The sequence below is a fragment of the Mixophyes fleayi genome, chromosome 11, assembly GCF_038048845.1.
Source record: "Mixophyes fleayi isolate aMixFle1 chromosome 11, aMixFle1.hap1, whole genome shotgun sequence".
NCBI lineage: Eukaryota > Metazoa > Chordata > Amphibia > Anura > Limnodynastidae > Mixophyes > Mixophyes fleayi.
In genome coordinates, this window is record NC_134412.1 from 28,419,660 (window position 1) to 28,439,675 (window position 20,016).

The following is a 20,016-nucleotide window of genomic DNA, read 5'->3' on the forward strand; positions in this document are numbered from 1 at the left end:
ACAACATAAATATAGACAGAAACACAAAAAAACTATTTTATATATATAACTCATACTTGCCTACTCTCCCGGAATTTCTGGGAGGCTCCCGAACTTCAGGGAGTCCTCTCGGACTCCCGGAAGAGTAGGCCCAACTCCCGAATCCTAAAATAAATGCCAAAATTAACGGCATTGAATATGGGGGGCGTGGCTTAATTATGGCTATTAAGCCCCACCCCCGCTATTCAATGGATTTAATTTCGGAATTTTACAGTGGTGGCGGGGCCAAAATTACGCGTTTTTTCAAGTTCCAACCCCAAACGCCCACCTCCCCCCCCCCCCCCCAGCTCCCGGAAGCCAGCTTCAAAAGGTTGGCATGTATGATATATATATATATATATCCATTCACTGTGGGTTTATACCAAAATTACATTTTGTTTCTTATCGAGAAGTTATTTTTAGTACGCCTCAGACTGGCTATTAGAAATATGTGGATTGCAGTAATGTTTGTACAGAGCATGATATGGGATTATGCACAAGGGCACGGTGAATCTTAATTGGTGTGTCAGACATTACACAATGACAGATACTCAGCAATCCGTGTTCCTTCTTATGCTGTGTTGAATTACTCATTTCATATCTGCATTTCTGATGTAAACAAAATATTGCTTGGGTGGGGCAGAGAAAGAGAAAAAAAAAAGGGGTTTGGTTCGTTAACAGACGTGAGGGCTGTAACCGCTGACGTAATGCTGAACTGAGCGATCACATGTAAACAAATAAATCTCACACCCCTGACACACAGATACGTCTTCAAATAGAAGCCAGTGTTTATGTAATGTTCTAAATGGGGAAAGTTATTCACAGTTTAGAGCTATGTAAAAATACGTAGGTTGGAGTTGTTACCTAGAAATGACATTTAGGGGTATATTTACTAAACTGCGGGTTTGAAAAAGTGGAGGTGTTGCCTATAGCAACCAATCAGATTCTAGTTGTCATTTATTTAGTACATTCTACAAAATGACAGCTAGAATCTGATTGGTTGCTATAGGCAACATCTCCACTTTTTTCAAATCCGCAGTTTAGTAAATATACCCCTTAGTATATTTTACACTTCTGCACCATTAAAAGGTTTCTTTATCAACTTCTCAGTCTACAGACTCGCCAATGATTCTTTCCATGTGCAAGCACATCTTCCTGTCTTCTGTAATAGCAAAACTGCACTTAGCATTGCAAGTTGGCGGCTGGTCCGGAAAATGCACAGGGTGGTAAAAACATTACTTCAAAGTCCACTTTGTTGATTTTTACGTTTCCATTATTTCTCCTAAAGTACTGTCTGGTTTACCCTCATGTGTGTCCTAAACTGATCAGGAGAGTGAGGAGGTGCCCCTAACAATGTGCTCTCACAACATGCATTACATTACAAGTACAGTGACCAGGGGAGGGCTGGCAAATATTAGCCCGGGGGCAAGACCCGACTCAGCAGGGGCGCACACAGGGGGGGGGTTTCTGGTTCTCCAGAAACATTTTTTTTTACGGACATTCCCCTCCTTATTAAGTAATTCAGCAGTGCTCCTCACAGTGTAGAGAAAATCATGCGTGATTACATTGTTTTGTATGAGACAATCACCCAGGCAGCAGCAGTTATTAACTTTTTTTATATTTCTGGTTTTCAGAGCATTCTGGAAAACTGGTTTTCAGATAATAGATTCCGTAACAGTATACTAAACATTAAACCTTTTATTATGTTTCTGTCACACTAGTTTGATTATACAATAGCACTCACATACACAGTTACATGTATTTACTTACTGTCCCTAGAACAGACAATCTACATTCTGTTCTCACTGACTCACTATAAACTGAATACTGTATGTAAAATAAATCCCAGTGGCTATAGGGTACAATCAATCCGCTTACACTGGAAATGTAAAGTGGTATCAAAAGGTGGTATTTAATACGCGTAGTTGTAACTTTTTTTGTGCTGTGTAGAAACTTTTATAGCCTGAATGATTGTTCCTTGGGTATCTATACTAATAAGAACAGTCCTGACCTACACTGATGAGCCCCAATGAGTATGAAACAGTCAGCCTGTAGGTTGAAGTCAGTTCTAACATTTGTCTGTATTGTGGAACAATAATGTTTTCAATCTATGAACAACAACACTGAGGTCTTAGTGCTGTTTTGGGGATTTTTATTTACTTTTTCTCTTACGCTGATTTATTTTTCATTCACACTCTCTAAGACAGTGTTTTATATCATTCTTGTTTTTGTCTGTTCAAAAATCTGAACAATCTATAAACGTTTTCATTAATGCAATGCAGGACCCTCTCACATCCTGTAGGTGTCACTAAGAAATATCGCCAAACCTATTGCCAAAGACAAAACATTGCACAAGCAAAACACACCCTCAAACAAAGTGGTTTGCAGACTAATTGATAACTTTACAGTGATATAAAGCAGCGTGAATGTCAACATTTTAATAAGCAGAAGCTAACTAATAACAAACTTGGGGCTAGATTTACTAAGTTGTGGGTTTGAAAATATGGGGATGTTGCCTATAGCAACCAATCAGATTCTAGCTGTCATTTTGTAGAAAGTACTAAATAAATGAAAGCTAGAATCTGATTGGTTGCTATAGGCAAATCTAGACCTTGGTCTGTTTTACATCCTGAATTAAGAGGAAAAAAAACTTGAATACCTGGAATTTTTTCAAACCTGCACATTAGAGAGACTGTATATTGAAATAATAAGTGGTTTAATGCCATAGATATTTGATGATCGTGTCAGAGCTCACATTCAGCAGACATAGCCTTTAATAACAGGGTAGCCTGCTACTCTTTGTGACAAGATCATACACCGCAGGAGACAGACAGACATGCATGTGACTCTATTGACAGTAACAATAGGTGGCTTTGCAATAAATGGAAGTATGTCATTGTATACATTCTTCCTGAGTGATTTAGTGAAGACAAAATAAAAACTTACATTCACTTGGTATTGTGACACATCTGCCATGATGACATTTGAATATTTCTTCCTTTGTTCTGTGGAGCAAAAAAAAAATAAAATATTGTTAAGCACAAAAGTAATTTTTGCACCTTAAGCTAAGGTGTATTCACTGACTAAGCTGAAGGCAGCAGCCATTTTGAGAGCGGGACTAATGTTCATGAGATTACCGCCTGGTAACCATCTACCAGTAGCTACTGACATCACTAAGACAAGGGACGCTGTGTGAGCGTGTTTGTGCATTAAATATTCTCTACAAAGCGTTACATAATATTTGGATGCTATATCAATAACAGTTAATAAATAAATAACAAAGAAGCTAACTGTCCATAGTGTACATGAAACAGTCCCATATCTGAAATATTTGTCCCTTGAAAAGTCCTTGGTTTTCAATATTGATTCCTGTTGTATTGTATATTGAACCCCCATGTAATACAACCCCAAAGTTAGAAGTGAGAGAATCAATATCCCTAAACCCCCCATCTACTCAGTCACATCTAGTCCAATTATGTATTTGTGACAGTTTCCTAACTAAGGGTATATAATTTTGATTTCTCCAGTGTTAACCCTTTGCTGAATTGGGCGGTGAGCAGCAAAAAAAACAAACCATGAGCCGCTGGTAGCTTTTGAGGACTAGGTTTGAACACCTCTGCCATAGGGTATATTGTGTGGATTCAATGAATCGTGTAAACGTTGCTCAGTTATGATGGATGCTCAAACTGGGTGTTAATTGCTTCCCTGCCCTCTCGCCAGTCCGTTCCTGGCAGAACCAGTGAAAGAGAACTCGATAGAAAGATTTACTTAAAAAATAGCAGATTTGAAGAAAGTGTCAGAAAGACATACAGAGGCAGGTTTTACAAGTACTCTGCGAAGCTTCAGACCTTTGGCAATGCAGGAGCAAACACAGGATTTGTAGAGGGGGGTTTCCACACCACGCCGCCAGTGGGCGTGACCAGCATGCATGGGGGCGTGGCTATAATATTAGTGCTTGGCTGCTCTCCAACTCTCCCTATCCCTATAATATACATGGGCAATGCTGCGTGCACTGCTGTTAGGTGCACACAGCTCTCCCTTTTCAAGCAGAGCCGTGTGAAGCGGGGGCAGGGTCCAACCACCTCAATTATACAGTGCCCCAAGCTTGGAGGGGGTTTCCAGGCACTATAAACCCCCCCCCCCCTCTCGGTTTGCCTATGCTATGGGAATCCGTTGCTACACTTGGACTGACCAAGGTAAGCACGTCAGGTGATAAGGTATCTGATTAATACCATGTCACACTATCCAGATCATTAACTTTTGCCAAGTGCATCCCACCAACTTAGTAACAATACCCACCCACAAGAAATGGCCAGTGTATGGGATAGTTTAGCTACGCCATAGTCCGCCTGTTCGAAGTACAGTGACTCACGGGCAATGGCATGGTATCTGGGCTTGGGTGTATCAGGGGTGTGCCATAATTTGTCCTGATTTTCTCAACAACAATGTTGGGAGGTATGTTATTGTAGTGAGTGATCGCTATCTGTTAGTACCAGTAATCTGGCTGAACCGTCAGAGTTTCTTCTTTAAAAAAACAAACAAGAAATAGCGAGAATATAAAGATATTTCCTTGGTTCTCTCACTCCTATAGGGAAAGAAAATCTTTGCTCATATGTTTGTGAGGACAGATGGTAGACACAGATGTTAACTATGATCAATCGGATATGAGAGCAAACGATTGGATCTTTCATATTTGACCATACACATATATGTAGACATATACAACCCAGATCTAGACAAGGGGCCTGATTCATTAATGATCTTAACTTAAGAAGTTTCTTATTTCAGTCTCCTGGACAAAACCATGTTACAATGCAAGGGGTGCAAATTAGTATTCTGTTTTGCACATAAGTTAAATACTGACTGTTTTTTCATGTAGCACACAAATATCAACTTTAAATTTCAGTGTACAAATAAGCTATCAAGTATTTGTGTGCTACATGAAAAAACAGTCAGTATTTAACTTATGTGCAAAACAGAATACTAATTTGCACCCCTTGCATTGTAATATGGTTTTGTCCAGGAGACTGAAATAAGAAGTTTCTCAAGTTAAGATCCTTAATGAATCAGGCCCAAGATCTCTGTACAATTTCGATCAAAACGTAACAAGCAGTACAATTAGATAGAAACGTTTGGCTATCCCCATGCAGGAAATGGCTGATATCAGAGAACAAAAGCTTGCTCAACAGCTGCACAACTAAAACAAATATGTCAGACATTTCAAGTTCTGTCAAGGAATGGGGACTGTGTAATATATATTGTATCTGTGACTCTATATTATAAGAAGCATCTTGTATGTTAGGATTAGTGGTGCATTATGGTACAGTTCCTTTATATCAGCGAGCTGCCAACTCCTCTCAGAACTACATTGAATTTCTTCTACATAAATTCACGCATGGCAGCAAAACGACCGTAACAACCATTATAGTATAAAGTAGTATCAAGTTTAGCCAAAAAAACCTGTATATACATAGTTGCATACTGTCCCCACCTAGCAAGGACAGTCCAAATTTCTCCCAGGATATTTTATTACCCCTATTTCTCAGCACTGACCAGCTACACAATGATATTCCTCTTTTCCTGCCTATCTGATGCAATTCTCACCATACATTCCTACTACCTAGGCTTGATAACTTTAGTTATTGACGAGGAGTATTTACAAGCAGGGCCGGATTAAGGGAATGGAGGCCCCTGGGCTAAGGGGGCCTCCATTCCCCAATGAGGCCCCCCCCCCGTGATCCGAGCTGCCCGCGCCCCCCCGCCACTTACCTCCTTCTCCGGCGCGCTGTAAGCTCTTTACTGAGGAGATCTCGTGAGAGTGAGACTCACGAGATCTCCTCAGTAAGGAGACTACAGCGCGCCGGAGAAGGACCGCAGTGAAAGTGCTCAACTCACTTTCAAGGGCCCCCTGGATGCCATAGGCCCCTGGGCTGTAGCCCAGTTAGCCCTATGGTTAATCCGGCCCTGTTTACAAGGTAAGTGAGTTATTATAATCACACTTAGTAAACGTGACAATGGAGATTATGTAACATAAATAACTAACTAATGCAAAACATGTATTTACAGCAAGACAGCCACAAGCTGAACATAATTACAAGAGGAGACGCAGTCTATGGGAGAGAGTCTGTTTGCTCACCTAGAAAGCTGAAACTTAATGCTGTAAACAGCCCAAATTGCTGCAGATCCAGAAACAATCAGCTCGCAGAGGAACGGGGATACTTACACCAAGACATTCCAGATGGCACCACTTTCTGTTTTCTTATTCGGTTGTACTGGATCACAAGTAAAACCAGATCCAGCCTTATTGTGGGAAAGCAACAGTGCATAGCGAGGCAGGTTAAATAGAGGTTTCACTGCCAGCATGCTGGGCTCGCACACCTCATCCCTTCAGGCTGAGGATATCTATATTCATCCTTTGGGGCCCAGATATATTAAGGGGAAATATACCTAATCTACACTGAAGGGTTAATTTTACTTTGAACGCTCAGGATGTTGCTGGATTCTCCTGGAGAAATGTCAACCAGCTTTAGTAAGCGCTATATTTAAACCAGAAGGCGGCGGTAATATAATAAAAGTCATCTGCAAATCCTAATATTTGAAAAAGAGTGAATAAATAAAAAGGATGGAGTTCCTTAAAAACAGCAAGCAGTCCCGTGTGACTTTATTATCAAAGACAAATATACACTAAAAGAAAACCTTTTTGAAACGCAATTATTTAATTTCCAAATGATCAAATGAATAGTAAGTGCCTTATTATTATACTTATACTTTGTACACGAAAAACTAACAATGACCTTAAATTCTTATACAAGTCTCCCAACAAAATGCTCCAGAATCTATATATTTCCAGATTTCAAAGATGTCTATGACAGTAGTATATAGATAAAGCGTTGGTTTTATGAAAGGAAGTCATTAGTAAAGGCCAATATTCCCTTTAACAAAGTAAAACTCCTTCAACTGTGGCACCAGTCTTTCTGCTTTATTAACAGATTTCTTTGTTATAGCTTGTAACACTTGTTATTAGATAGTAGAAGATACTAGATTCAGTTTATTATCTTTCAGATAATCCATACTGCCCAACATCTAAAAATCCTTTATCGGGACACTGACACGTCCCCTCCGAAAAGGCAGCGTGACTGCCTGACATTAGGGGCGTGAGCACATTACAGTGGGCGTGGCCATGCCCCTTCTGAGAAGCGCTAGGTCACCCCCATTCCCCTCTCAAAGCACCTGCCTCTGGTGTGTGCAGTGGGGACATATCTCCCAATTTCTGCAAGTTGGGACAAATGTGCCGACCGCGAGAGAGCGGAACAGTGTCATCAAATCGGGACTGTCCCAACGAAATCGGGACAGTTGGGAGGTATGGATGATCTAATGACAATAACATTAGAGAAAGGGACTACAGGAATCACAAGTGTATGGCCAAACTGCATAGATCATCATCATCATCATCATTTATTTATATAGCGCCACTAATTCCGCTGCGCTGTACAGAGAACTCACTCACATCAGTCCCTGTCCCATTGGAGCTTACAGTCTAAACTCCCTAACATACACACACAGACAGAGAGAGAGAGAGAGATAGACAGAGAGACAGAGAGAGAGAGACAGAGAGAGAGAGAGAGAGAGACTGTTAGCAGCCAATTAACCTACTAGTATGTTTTTGGAGTGTGGGAGGAAACCGAAACCCACGCAAACACAGGGAAAACATACAAACTGCACACAGATAAGGTCATGGTCGGGAATCGAACTCATGACCCCAGTGCTGTAAGGCAGAAGTGCTAACCACTAAGTCACAGTGCTGCCCATGGATAGATCTTGTCATTCGAGTGCTGGGCTAAAAGAACAGATTTGTAATATAAATGACAGCTGATAATCTCACACTAAGGCCAGCGCCAGGGTAAGACCAGTGAGACAACTACCTTAAGTGACTGAAAAAGGAAACACTGAGACAACACAGCTACAATTTACTTGTTACTGTCAGCAACGTCCTAGGAAGCTGTACTGTGACTACGGCTCAAGTACTAATGTGCACCAATGCTCCCCCGCAATATATTTTCTTCTATATGTTAAAATATGCAATGTATCTGCCTATATACAAACACACACCCAAATTCTGCTTTTGGGAAGTGCACTGATAACATCACTCTGTGGGGTATATTTACTAAGCTGCGGGTTTAAAAAAGTGGAGATGTTGCCTATGGCAACCAATCAGATTCTAGCTATCATTTTGTAGAATGCACTAAATAAATGACAGCTAGAATCTGATTGGTTGCTATAGGCAACATCTCCACTTTTTCAAACCCGCAGTTTACTAAATCTAGCCCTGTGAGTACTGTGGTAAACCTGTGGGTCTTGCTGGAATGTCGCTCTAAATTACAGCCTGTTACTGTTATAGGATTATTAAGTTATTAAGTTAAATTATTATATTTTTGTCTTAAAAAAATACTAGTTCACATTTGATCAATCATAAAAGTGAGGACATTCATTATGCGTCACTTTTTATGTTGAGTATTTTTATGCCAAGGTTATTTGTGCGCTTATAAATACACTTACCTGCATCATAAGCGCCTAGATGGTAAGTAAACCAGTCTCGCTGAAAAGCACCTCCTGAGCACCCATAAAAACAGTCTTTATTGCAAACAAGAGAGACTCTACAGTCACCCATTAACCAGGGACCACCCCCATAACTGTTCTCTCTGACCCTTAAATGCAGTTTAAATGCCCCAAACTGTCCAACTCCCCCCATCAGAAGATGCAGCGCGATCTTCCACAGATGCTGCCATTGTGACACAAATCCGACAGTTCTATAAAAATGCCCAAATTCTAAAGAGATTTACTAAGTATGGTAATAATAATAATAATAATAATAATAATAATAATAAGTAGTGTCAGATAATAAGAGAACATTGGCATATTTTACCCTCTGACAGGGAGCAGGTTAAGCTCCACTGATAATCTGATAATGTGCTGTTTGCAATGGTTGTACTTAGACAAAATATATTTGCTCTAGCTGCTTACTGTACTGTGATTGCAACTATGATAATTTTCACACTTCTATTGCACACTAGAAATAAACCCTAATAAGTATTTTCTTGTTTCTTGCAGTTATTTAGGTATCTGTTTATGTGTGATTAAACTTTATTAGTATCCCTTTGAATTCTATTAGTGTACCATTAGATATCTTATTCATTGGGCATACTAAAATTATATATCCTTTCTTGCTTATATTTCATGTCTTTCCCTTATTCATCTACCTCTGATGTCTCTTGTCCTTTCTGATTTTTTTTTTGAATGCCATGTGATTAGTTTTGTTAATTGCATTCATGCGTTTATTAGTCTGCTGAAACTGTACCTATGTATCACATTGTTTTCTAGTATGTTATATTTGGCAGGTGCCACGGAATCTATAGAACCATATAAATAAACAAGTTAACCCGTGCATGATACTCATGCATTCTAGTCAAATCAAGCTACTTAAGGTGTTAAAAAGGTTCTTGTCATGCATTTGGGCCTAGCCCAGGCCTCCTCAGGGGAAGAGCGTTACTTCCCGACGCAAGCGCCCTTTTTTAACGTGGTTTTGTCCGCATGTCACCACCTCATAATTTTTCTCCTTCACCTCATCCTTCATCTTCATCGCCACATCCTTCATCAAGCTACTTAAGGTGTTAAAAACTCCCCACTGTCACTCCCAACTGTCACTTCTCCTTCAAGAAATATATAGGTCAGTGTATAACTCTGCCCAGCAGGTGGCGCTGCAACTTGGTTTTTTTTTTTTCACACACGCCACTAGGCATTTATATAGTAGATGATCATGATAATACAACCAATCATAGGGGTCTATTTGTCCTTTCGGGCCATATAGAAGATTTTGTATCATTGCTTATCTTCTTTTTCCCAATTTAAGAAGAATGGTGAAGCTCCATGGTCCTCACCGTCCTGGGGGTTTGTTATATAGGGAGAAGCCCTAAAACTAGGGATTTTCTCTTTATAATACAAGACCCCTTAGTGTCATCAGGAAAATGGTAAGTGGAGACTCCTAATCCTCCAAGGCTGGGTTGTTAGAGATCTTGCACAATGCTCTCAGTACAATGGTACATATCAAATACATGTGATAGTATAACGTAACTCCCTAATTAACATCAAACCATAGTGGCAATCAAAGGGAGGAATAAAGGGAGGAATAAAGGGAGGAATACAATAATTGACAATCTAATTACTAATTAAAGGATTCAATTAACAGATAAATATGTAAAAAAAAAAACAGCACATGAACACTGCTGTCATAGACATGTGCATAGGTGGATTGTATGATAAATTTGGGCATGCTTGGAAAACCAGTCAGTAAGACGGGGTACACACGACAGAAAATTTCTGACAATGCGATATCATTAACGATTTTACAATGACTGAAGAAAAAAAACCCGTTCCGATCAGCATACCGATTCATGTGTACACGCTAAACACATTTTACAAGATTTACCTTCATCTGCCATAACCATGGGCTGAAAAGATCGTGACTCTGGACACTCCATAGAGATCTATGGACACTGCCGGTCGTGAGTTCATACACACTGCAGGATTGGAACGACATTGTTCCATCGTTGAGCGAGATTGTTAATCCGGTTTAAAAATCAAATGAAACGATATGATGTGCTTTGTAATGATAATATTTCATTGTTGGAGCAAACGCACTAATGTGATATCGGGCTGAACAGTCGTTTATTGTGTGATTGACCTGATAATTAGCTGAAAACACTTAGGGCTAGATTTACTAACCTGCGGGTTTGAAAAAGTGGGGATGTTGCTAATAGCAACCAATAAGATTCTAGCTGTCATTTATTTAGTACATTCTACAAAATGACAGCTAGACTCTGATTGGTTGCTATAGGCAACATCCCCACTTTTACAAACCCACAGCTTAGTAAATCTAGCCCTTAGTGTGTACCCAGTCTAAAGCTGGGTACATACTGAAGAATTGTTCAGACCGACGTGCTATCTCAAGCGATTATACCTACGACTGAAGGTCCAATCAGTATGGTGATTCATATGTACACACTGACATGATTTACCTTCAGATCTGTGCTCTTCATCTGGTCCTTTATCTGGTCCTCTAGTCCGGAGAATGACAGCACAATATTCATTCATTCACTACTGTCACATTGTCACACTGATTAAAACCACCTTATTATAGCTAAAACCACCTTATTATAGCTATCCACATGTCCTAACGAATTTCATTAGCTTCTGTGACTCTGAAACAAAATATTCTGTCTCAGAACGAAAAAATTAATTATTCCTTCTACAGCACTCTCTACATTTATTCACTCTGACATTCAGTGCTAACATTGGCTGAAAAGAGCCTGACTCTGTAAACTCTATGGAGATCATCAGCATGAGTGCCTACACACTACATGATCGTTAGGTGATTGATCAGAAAATATTGAACGGTACGACCAACCAAATGAGGCGATAATTGTCTATTTAGGCAGACTTTTGACCATCGTGTCACTGCACACACTGACCCGACTTTCGAACGAGCGGTCGTATGTCGGCTGGTTGAGCCGATTATTGGACAAAAACCCTGTAGTGTGTACCCAGCTTAAGTGACGGCTATCTGCCTCTGTATGCTGTTAGCGCCCAAGATTAACACATGACCCTATGTGGTCTGGTCCAGCCATGGCCATGTCAGTTAAATATGATCCCCCATGTGTATGGTAACCTTTGAAATAGATCTTGAGGCCCCGTGTATCCGGTTAATTAACAGCAAAATTTTGAGATACTTGCAGATAAAACCTGAAACCCAGGGGCAGGCTGGGCTGGGGCCCAGGGGGCATTTGCCCCACAGGTCGATCCCATAGTGGACTACCTTGGGCTGGGTCACTGGTCCATCTGCATCTTTTTCCCTTTAAAAAGTTCCTAATAGGCTGCTGAATCTTGTCCCACGGACTAAAATTTGTCAGCCCTCCCCTGCTGGAACTTATTCATTAAAGAAGCGCAAACTGGACATGTGTATATAACCCATAAAAAAAGAGAATTTCCTCTAACCGGAGAAAAATGAATTCTATCAATACATTGTTTATAGGAGTGTATTGATTATATATATATGAATGTTATTTATGTACTAAGGGTTGCTAAGCAGTCTGCTCCTATGTATTACTGGACGCCTGTGTTTTGCATATATGATTGGTTGTTTGAAGTAATTAGAGGTTTCCTTGCTAGTGCAGATCTGCATGATCCCCTGTTGATCTGTTTGAAGGCAGTTGTATGTTTAAGGTGTTCTGTGAACCAGTTTACAAACAGAGCTTCAGGGATGTTGTGGTGCCTCTCGAACTGGTCGAATATATTTCCAAGAATACCGTACCTGCATGTGCCATCACCCAAAATGGGCGTGATTTGAGCAGGCTGGGGCGTGTTTTTGGCTGATGGGCATGTGGCCTAAAGCTGGGTACACACTACACGGTTTTTGTCCAATAATCGGCTCAGTCAGCCGACATACGACCGCTCGTTCAAAAGTCGGGTCAGTGTGTGCAGTGACACGATGGTCAAAAGTCTGCCCAAGTGGACGATTGTCGCTTCATTTGGTTGGTCGTACCGTTAAATATTTTCATTCCAATCTCGTTTCCGCTGTGTAGTGTGTATAAGTTTCCGACCGATCCACAACAGTGAGTACGAAATAACAGTGATTGCTCACAACAACATGGCTGTAAAAAGTCGCTAAAGGGACTTCCGCTCTTCCCTTTATCGTCCTAAACAAGGCTAGTGTGTATGCAGTCCATGGACCGAGCGATCGGACCATCAATCGCATGTAAAATAAATCGGCATAAAAAGTTGGTGGAAAATTCTGTAGTGTGTACCCAGCTTAAGGAGTCATGATTTTCCACTTGAAAATGTTGATAGCTATGGAATATTGGCTCAGCCTCCACTCTGTCTAGGTAATAGGAGCACTTTAACATACAGTAGACATTGCAAGACCCTTATTTTGGCCATTACTCATAAAAGAAAAGTGACTGTTAAACCACAGGAAAGAGGCTTCCTTTGTGATAATAATTTAGCGGGAGGGAGGGGGGGGGGGGGTGAGGAATGTACACTGGAATCTACCACCTACAGTGCTATGCAAACATCCAATTTATCCTAACAGGTACACACCTAAATCTGCAGCAGGAGACTTATGAATTTTACAAAAGAAAATAATAATACTATTTTTATGTTTATGGATAATTTGCATAAGCTCTTTATAGACACCTGCTAACCTGTCTCCTTTGCATATTCCACTAGTCCGTTTCTGCATTTCCAATTTACTTTCTCATAACTTGGGCAAAATTAGCTAACTGGTGTTAACAATACAATCAGTTGATAATCTTTGCACTAGGAAAATAAGTGCAAAAAAGCAGAACTAAAAGTATAATCACAATTATACCACGGTGGTACTTAAGGGAAAAAAACACCTTTCATTTTATGCTATTACTGTATGCGCCGCTGGTTTTTCCAGGCTAAACCTCAAGCCTAATTAACTTTGTCCACCCAGCCATCTCACTTTAATATCCATTAGCCCCTGCTGTACTGCCACTAACAATCAGCAATTTCCATGCAGGTAAAGTTCTGAACAAAACAACTGCAGAGGCTGAAGCCCTGTGGCAACGCCTTTCAGACTTAAGGTGTGCTACATGTACACAGCTTAGCTGCTGGATTGTTTGAGTTTCTATTTTATGTGCTGCCAACACCCAGAATACACTACTTTCAAGTGTGCAGGAGAGAATGTAAGTGATATAACCCCCCTCTCAACTCACACACCTACACCGATCAGCCACAACTTTAAAACCACCTGACTAATATTGTGTAGGTCCTCCTTGTGCCGCCAAAACAGCTCTGACCCGTCGAGGCATGGACTCCGCAAGACTTTTGAAGGTGTCCTGTGGCATCTGGCACCAAGACATTAGCAGCAAATCCTTTAAGTCCTGTGAGGTGGAGCCTCCATGGCTCTGGCTTTTTCTTCCAGCACATCCCACAGATGATCGATCAGGTTGAGATCTGGGGGATTTGGAGGCCCTTGAACTATTTGTAATGTTCCTCAAATCATTCCTGAACAATTTGTGCAGTGTGGCAGGGCGCATTATCCTGCTGAAAGAGGCCACTGCCATCAGGGAATACCGTTGGTCTGCAGCAATGTTTAGGTAGGTGGTATGTGTCAAAGTAACATCCACATGAATGCCAGGACCCAAGGTTTCCCAGCAGAACATTGCTCAGAGCATCACACCGCCTCCGTCGGCTTGCCTTCTTCACATAGTACATCCTGGGGTCATCTCTTCCCTAGGTAAACGAAGCAAACGCACTCGGCCGTCCACATGATGTAAAAGAAAACGTGACTCATCAGACCAGGCCACTTTCTTCTATTGCTCCATGGTCCAGTTCGGGTGCTCACGTGCCCATTGTAGACGTTTTCATTGGTGGACAGGGCTCAACATGGGTACTCTGACTGGTCTGCAGAAACGCAGCAAGCTGCTATGCACTGTGAGTTCTGACACCTTTCTATCCTACCCAGCATTAACTTTTTTAGTAATTTATGCCACAGTAGCTCTTTTCTACTATTGGACAAGAGGGGCTAGCCTTCGCTCCTCACACGCATCAATGAGCCTTGGGCGCCCATGATCCTTACACTTGTCCATTTTACCTGCTTCCAAAACATCAGCTTCAAGAACTGACTGTTCACTTGCTGCCTAATACATCCCACCCCTTGACAGGTGCCATTGTAACAAGACAATCAATGCTATTCACTTCACTTGATCAGTTGATAGTGGTATCACAAAGTATAACAGTGAAACTTAGTTACGGTGAACTTTGTATCACATTGATTCTTTTCTAATTGATCTAAAATGCTTGACTTGGCCTAACATGTTTAAAGGAAAATCTTATTTTTTACAGTCGGACAAGTAAAATGGTGTATAATAAATAACATATATATTTTTAAATTAAAATATTAATACATATTATACATATATTACAAAATGTACATTTATAACCCTTGGGTGGCAGATTGGACACTTAATGGGTTAAATGGTGTATATAGAATGAGATGCGTCGCATTCCCTGTATTCTCTCTATACAGCAGCCCTAAGCTAACCTTTCAGTTTGCGAAATGACTTCACTTATAGGAAGTTTGGAAACAAAACAGACCTCGTTATATATGGTTTTCAATTTTAAATAGAACATCCATGCTTAATTATCCTGCACAAAACCGTCACCTTCATTGAGAGTTATTTACCTGGGAAAGTTGAGTGTAGTGTAGTGTCGAATCCCACAAGAATAACACCGGTTTATTTTTCTTCCTTCACTCTAGTGTCTAGAGTCTCGTCAGACAGTTGTATAAGGCAGAGCTGACTCTCGCCCTGCAGAACCAGTTTGCCTGGTGACAGAAGAGGCTTGGATTTGCCACCCTTCTCTTACATGATTCATACATACATGATCAAGTTGCACTATATTACTCTTTATATAGGATGTTTTACATACATGGGTTTGTTAATTTAAAAGTTTTTATATAGCGCCACCATTTCCGCAGCGCTGTACAGAGAATATCTGTCATTCACATTAGTCCCTGCCTCACTGGAGCTTCTATCTGAGTATTACTGGATACAGTGTAATTGACTAAACGTTTTAAAAAATAAAATGATAATTAGCTTTAGTTGTGGGCAAGAGTTTATGGTGTCCCCTGCAGACCTGGGGGGTAAACGAATCAAGCTTCGGTTTTGAATTGCCAGCGATTTTCTCGGGCGAGCTTAAAATCGCCAGTTTATTAACCCGCGATATGATGTAAAATCGCCAGAAATGTGTTTCTTTCAAAATCGCCATTCTCAAAATTGCTACAAATCGCGGTCCCGATTTTTTGCCACTCTATCTATACAAATTGCCAATGAAGCTGCGATTTTGTAAACTTGTCCGGTTTGAAATTAAAAATCCACTGTAAGCCACTGTAAAATTAAAACAAACAACAAAAACAACACTTACATTTAATCTATAATTACATTCGGCCCCCCTTTTGTTCCTAAAATAAATTGTCCACCATAAGAAAATTCATAATCATTTTTGCCCCTCTACAACGAAAAACTTGGTTTATTTAAACTTCCATTAACATTGACCAGATAGCTTACACTACGTGGTTTAATTTCTGTTCAATCTCAGGCAAGTGTCAGTTTCTGTTGAAACTTGGGCGAGATTGACTATAACAAAGGCGAGATAGGTGTTTGAAAATCGACACAAATCACCAGAGACTGGATTTTGGATAGTCAAAATCGCTGGTGGATAGATATGGCGACTTTGCACTTCAAATCGCCAGTTATCTCTCGCGATTTGCGGTGATTTTAAATCGACGGGAAAAAAATCGCTGCTTCATACATTTACCCCCTGGGTTGTTGTGATTTAGACTACATATGACATTCATTGTGCCTAGAATGAACATTGCTTCCTGGCTTTGAAATTTTCAATGAATAATTGAGGTTGTGAAAGTGACTGTATTTTCCATAATATATCATTTCTTTATTCCTCTGTGTCAGCTTTATTTAGGCGTGTAGGGTGTCTCTGGTGATCATAGTTTTGGAAAAGAACACTAGGGGGTAAATGTATGAATCTCCGGATTCTTCATCTCCGGCGTGTTCAGCCTCTTAAGCGCTTAAATTTAAAGCGGCGCTGCATTGTAAAGGGAAACTTCCCTTTACAATGCAGCGCCGCTTTAAATTTAAGCGCTGAAGAGGCTGAACACGCCGGAGATGAAGAATCCGGAGATTCATACATTTACCCCTAGGACATCCTATTGCATAAAGATTACTCAAGTAGTACAGGTTATACCATACTTGTAAATACACATGCTGGTACATTAAAAAAAAAAAACGCATGCTACAAGCTGACTGTAGTAATATAGGAAAGTCTGCAGTACAAAAGTATCATACAGTATTTGTATTTCATAAGGGTCCAGTATAAATGAATGTCCAGGCAACCAAACTTGTATTAAGTTTGGTTGCCAGGACTTGATCAGCTGACCTATGAACTGGTTGGTGCCAGGACTTGATCAGCTGACCTATGAACTGGTTGGTGCCAGGACTTGATCAGCTGACCTTTGAACAGCTGAAGACCTTCCTGCAGTACTGCAAAATGACTACTGGTAATTCAAGTGCAAATGAAATGTTGGCTCTTTTCAGGAGGTAACAGGTCTACATGAATCTCAGTTGTGGTTGCCACATGTACATACAAATACATATAGGGCTGCTCCTGCCATGAGGTGTGGTAAGATGACCTCCTAAATACACTACCCAACTGTCATCCCCCCCCGCTGTCAGACACTGGCTGCAGGAAGCAGGTTGTGATTGGTCAGTAAATTAGGTGATCTGGTACCTATCAGTACATGAGGAAAGCACAGGTGAGAGTGGAGATAGAGAAGCTCGTCAATCATCGCTCTCATCATTGCCTTTGCCATACTCTGATAGGAGGAAGTGATTGGCGATTGGGTCATTCACTGACCCATCATCACCCCAAAGTCCTCAAGTCGGTGTTTGAGGATACCAAGCTGTCTGGGCGATACCACCCCGGAGCAGAAAGAGCGACCCCTGATGTAGTGGGCCCACATTTTTGCAGGAGATACACAAACACAACCATCAGATGACTGAAATGACAGTTCATCTCTAAATTAGGGAGCATTGAAGTATTGTCAATGTTATACATATATTATTTACTAGCATCTGTGCATATATAAAAGTGGTCTTTTCACACCCACTGGTATTCTTAAAACATCCAATATATAGATTTTTGTGCTCTTCCTGAAGTCCAGTTAATCAGGTCAGCTTTCGTTTACTGTAAAGAATGCTATTACCTCCTCTCAATCATTTATATATTGAGCCACACAGCCTATCCACATGCCACTAAGATCCCCCTAAATGCTCATACATGCCACTAAGATCCCCCTAAATGCTCATACATGCCACTAAGATCCCCCTAAATGCTCATACATGCCACTCAGATCCTCATGCATGTCCCTACAAAGCAGAGTACATACAACTGAAATCATCTCAGCCTTTACCATGATATGGGTAAGTTTGTGAGGACTGGAATAGGTTTTTTTTTATAGGGTTAGTGAGCGCAGCCTGCTGATTAGCATGTATACTAGTGTTAATAATTGTACAACCTGTGCTCGTCAATTAATCATTCTAGAGTACAGTCATTTAATGCTAAAAATGTAAGCTTCGAACTGAATCCAGGGTCAGCTATAGTCTAGTTACAGACACACGCATACATCACAATTATTCCTGTTACATTTTGAAGATAACATATTGTAGCTGCAAGTCATATTACACACTAACAGTAATTGATTGGTTTAATTACTTGCACTGTATGCCTATGTAATGTATCTGAAGTTCCAGATAGAACATAATGTTGTTCTTTTGCAAAAGAACTTCCCTTCAGTAGACATTGTAATTAGACCTCGATAATTATTCATCAACAGCCTTGCATGTGCATAACCACAGTGAACCTGGCCTGACCCTCTTAGTAGTCATGTGTCTGAATGCTTTTATTACCTACCACTATATAATGACCTGCAGGCTAACAGGTACACATCTTTCCAGGTTGCTATGGGAACACATTTGCAAGGCTTTGATCAGTCACAGCCATTGCAAGAGTTGGAAAGATACCAATATTGATAGAACTTCTTAATTTGTTGGTGAAACACTTTCCAGCCAGCAGAAAAACAAGAGACACAAGATTTTCTTCCCCAGTGTTTGCATAGTGACAAAGAGACACAGCGTTGCTTAACTCATTCAGCACTTTATCCAGTGAGGAAGATCACTAAGGTTGGGTACACACTACAGGTATCTAACCCGATTATCAGGCCAAGCAAACGATACGACCGTTAGGTCCGATATCGCATTAGTGTGTACGGTCATGTTTTATTATTCCAAAGCACATGGTATCGTTTGATTCGATTTTATAAACGGAATAAAAATCTCTATAAACTATGGAACGATGTCGGGCAAATTCTGCAGTGTGTATGCAGATGTCCATAGAGTTTACAGAGCCACGATCTTTTTAACCGATGTTTATGACTGATGAAGAGCACAGATCTGAAGGTGAATATTGTAAACCGTGCATAGTGTGTGCGCATGAAACGGCATACTGAAGTGGACAGTCGTTAGTAAAATCGTTAACAATATCGCATCAGGAGAAATTTTCTGCAGTGTGTACCCGGCTTTACATGTTTCCTTTATGTCTGCCTAGAACACAGAGCCACAGCAGTTCCATAAGTCTATCTGCAGCATTTGGTAATAGGGTAGAAAAATGACAGTGATAAACCTGCTACTGCTACCAACAGTGGTTTGGGGTGTGTTACCACAGCTGGGCTGCACAACTGGGGCAAAGGAAAGGAGTGTGTATATTATAATAGCAGAGGGAAAATGCATTAAGTGAGAATTTATTCAAATTATATGTCAACCTCTTTATAACGCCACCCTCATTACACTGACAATTTTGACCATTGGTCCAGCCTGCCAGCCACCTGCCCGAAAATCTGTGCATGCGCAGTGAAGCCCCGGTAAGAGTGGCGCCCTCCTGCCGTGCTTACCCGGCTTACCGTATTCTTCAAGCCCTGTGTCTAATGTATATGTGAGGTTTAATACTGCTCAGAGGGGGAGGGCACCTTATTCATGGTCCCCGAGCACAGCTTTACCTGGATGAAGTGAAATATTGGCTTGGTAGCAACTATGAGCGACGATTTTTCAAATATGACTTTTGCATTTTAGGTGATGTCACTGTACAGCTCAGAGCGTCTATGCAGAGATGACACCTTTAGCAAATATTTGACAACCTCCTGTGCTTAATTTCAAGCCGTGTTTCTGCAAGCTGGAATTACCTGGACAATAAAATATGTTTAATATTGTTCTACTTTAAAGTAAAAGTACAGCTTAAATAAAAAGCACCTTGGCAGTGACCATTTATGTTTCAGGTTTTGTACATTGCTAG

The 20,016-nt window shown here is 40.6% G+C and overlaps 1 protein-coding gene across 2 annotated transcripts in view; it reads right to left on the reverse strand.

Annotated features, from left to right (window-relative positions):
- Positions 1-20,016, reverse strand: part of EPS8L1 (EPS8 signaling adaptor L1) — a 62,169-nt gene that overhangs the window by 27,380 nt on the left and 14,773 nt on the right. Inside the window, exons 1-2 of one of the 2 annotated variants that reach the window (XM_075191124.1) lie at positions 15,281-15,375; positions 2,965-3,023 (exon numbers count right to left, since the gene is read on the reverse strand). In XM_075191124.1, the coding sequence (XP_075047225.1) occupies positions 2,965-2,994 (30 nt within the window). In that variant the 5' untranslated portion in view covers positions 2,995-3,023; positions 15,281-15,375. Of the gene's footprint in view, positions 1-2,964; positions 3,024-15,280; positions 15,376-20,016 lie in introns of those variants that run through there. The other variant, XM_075191123.1, reaches the window with a different exon arrangement.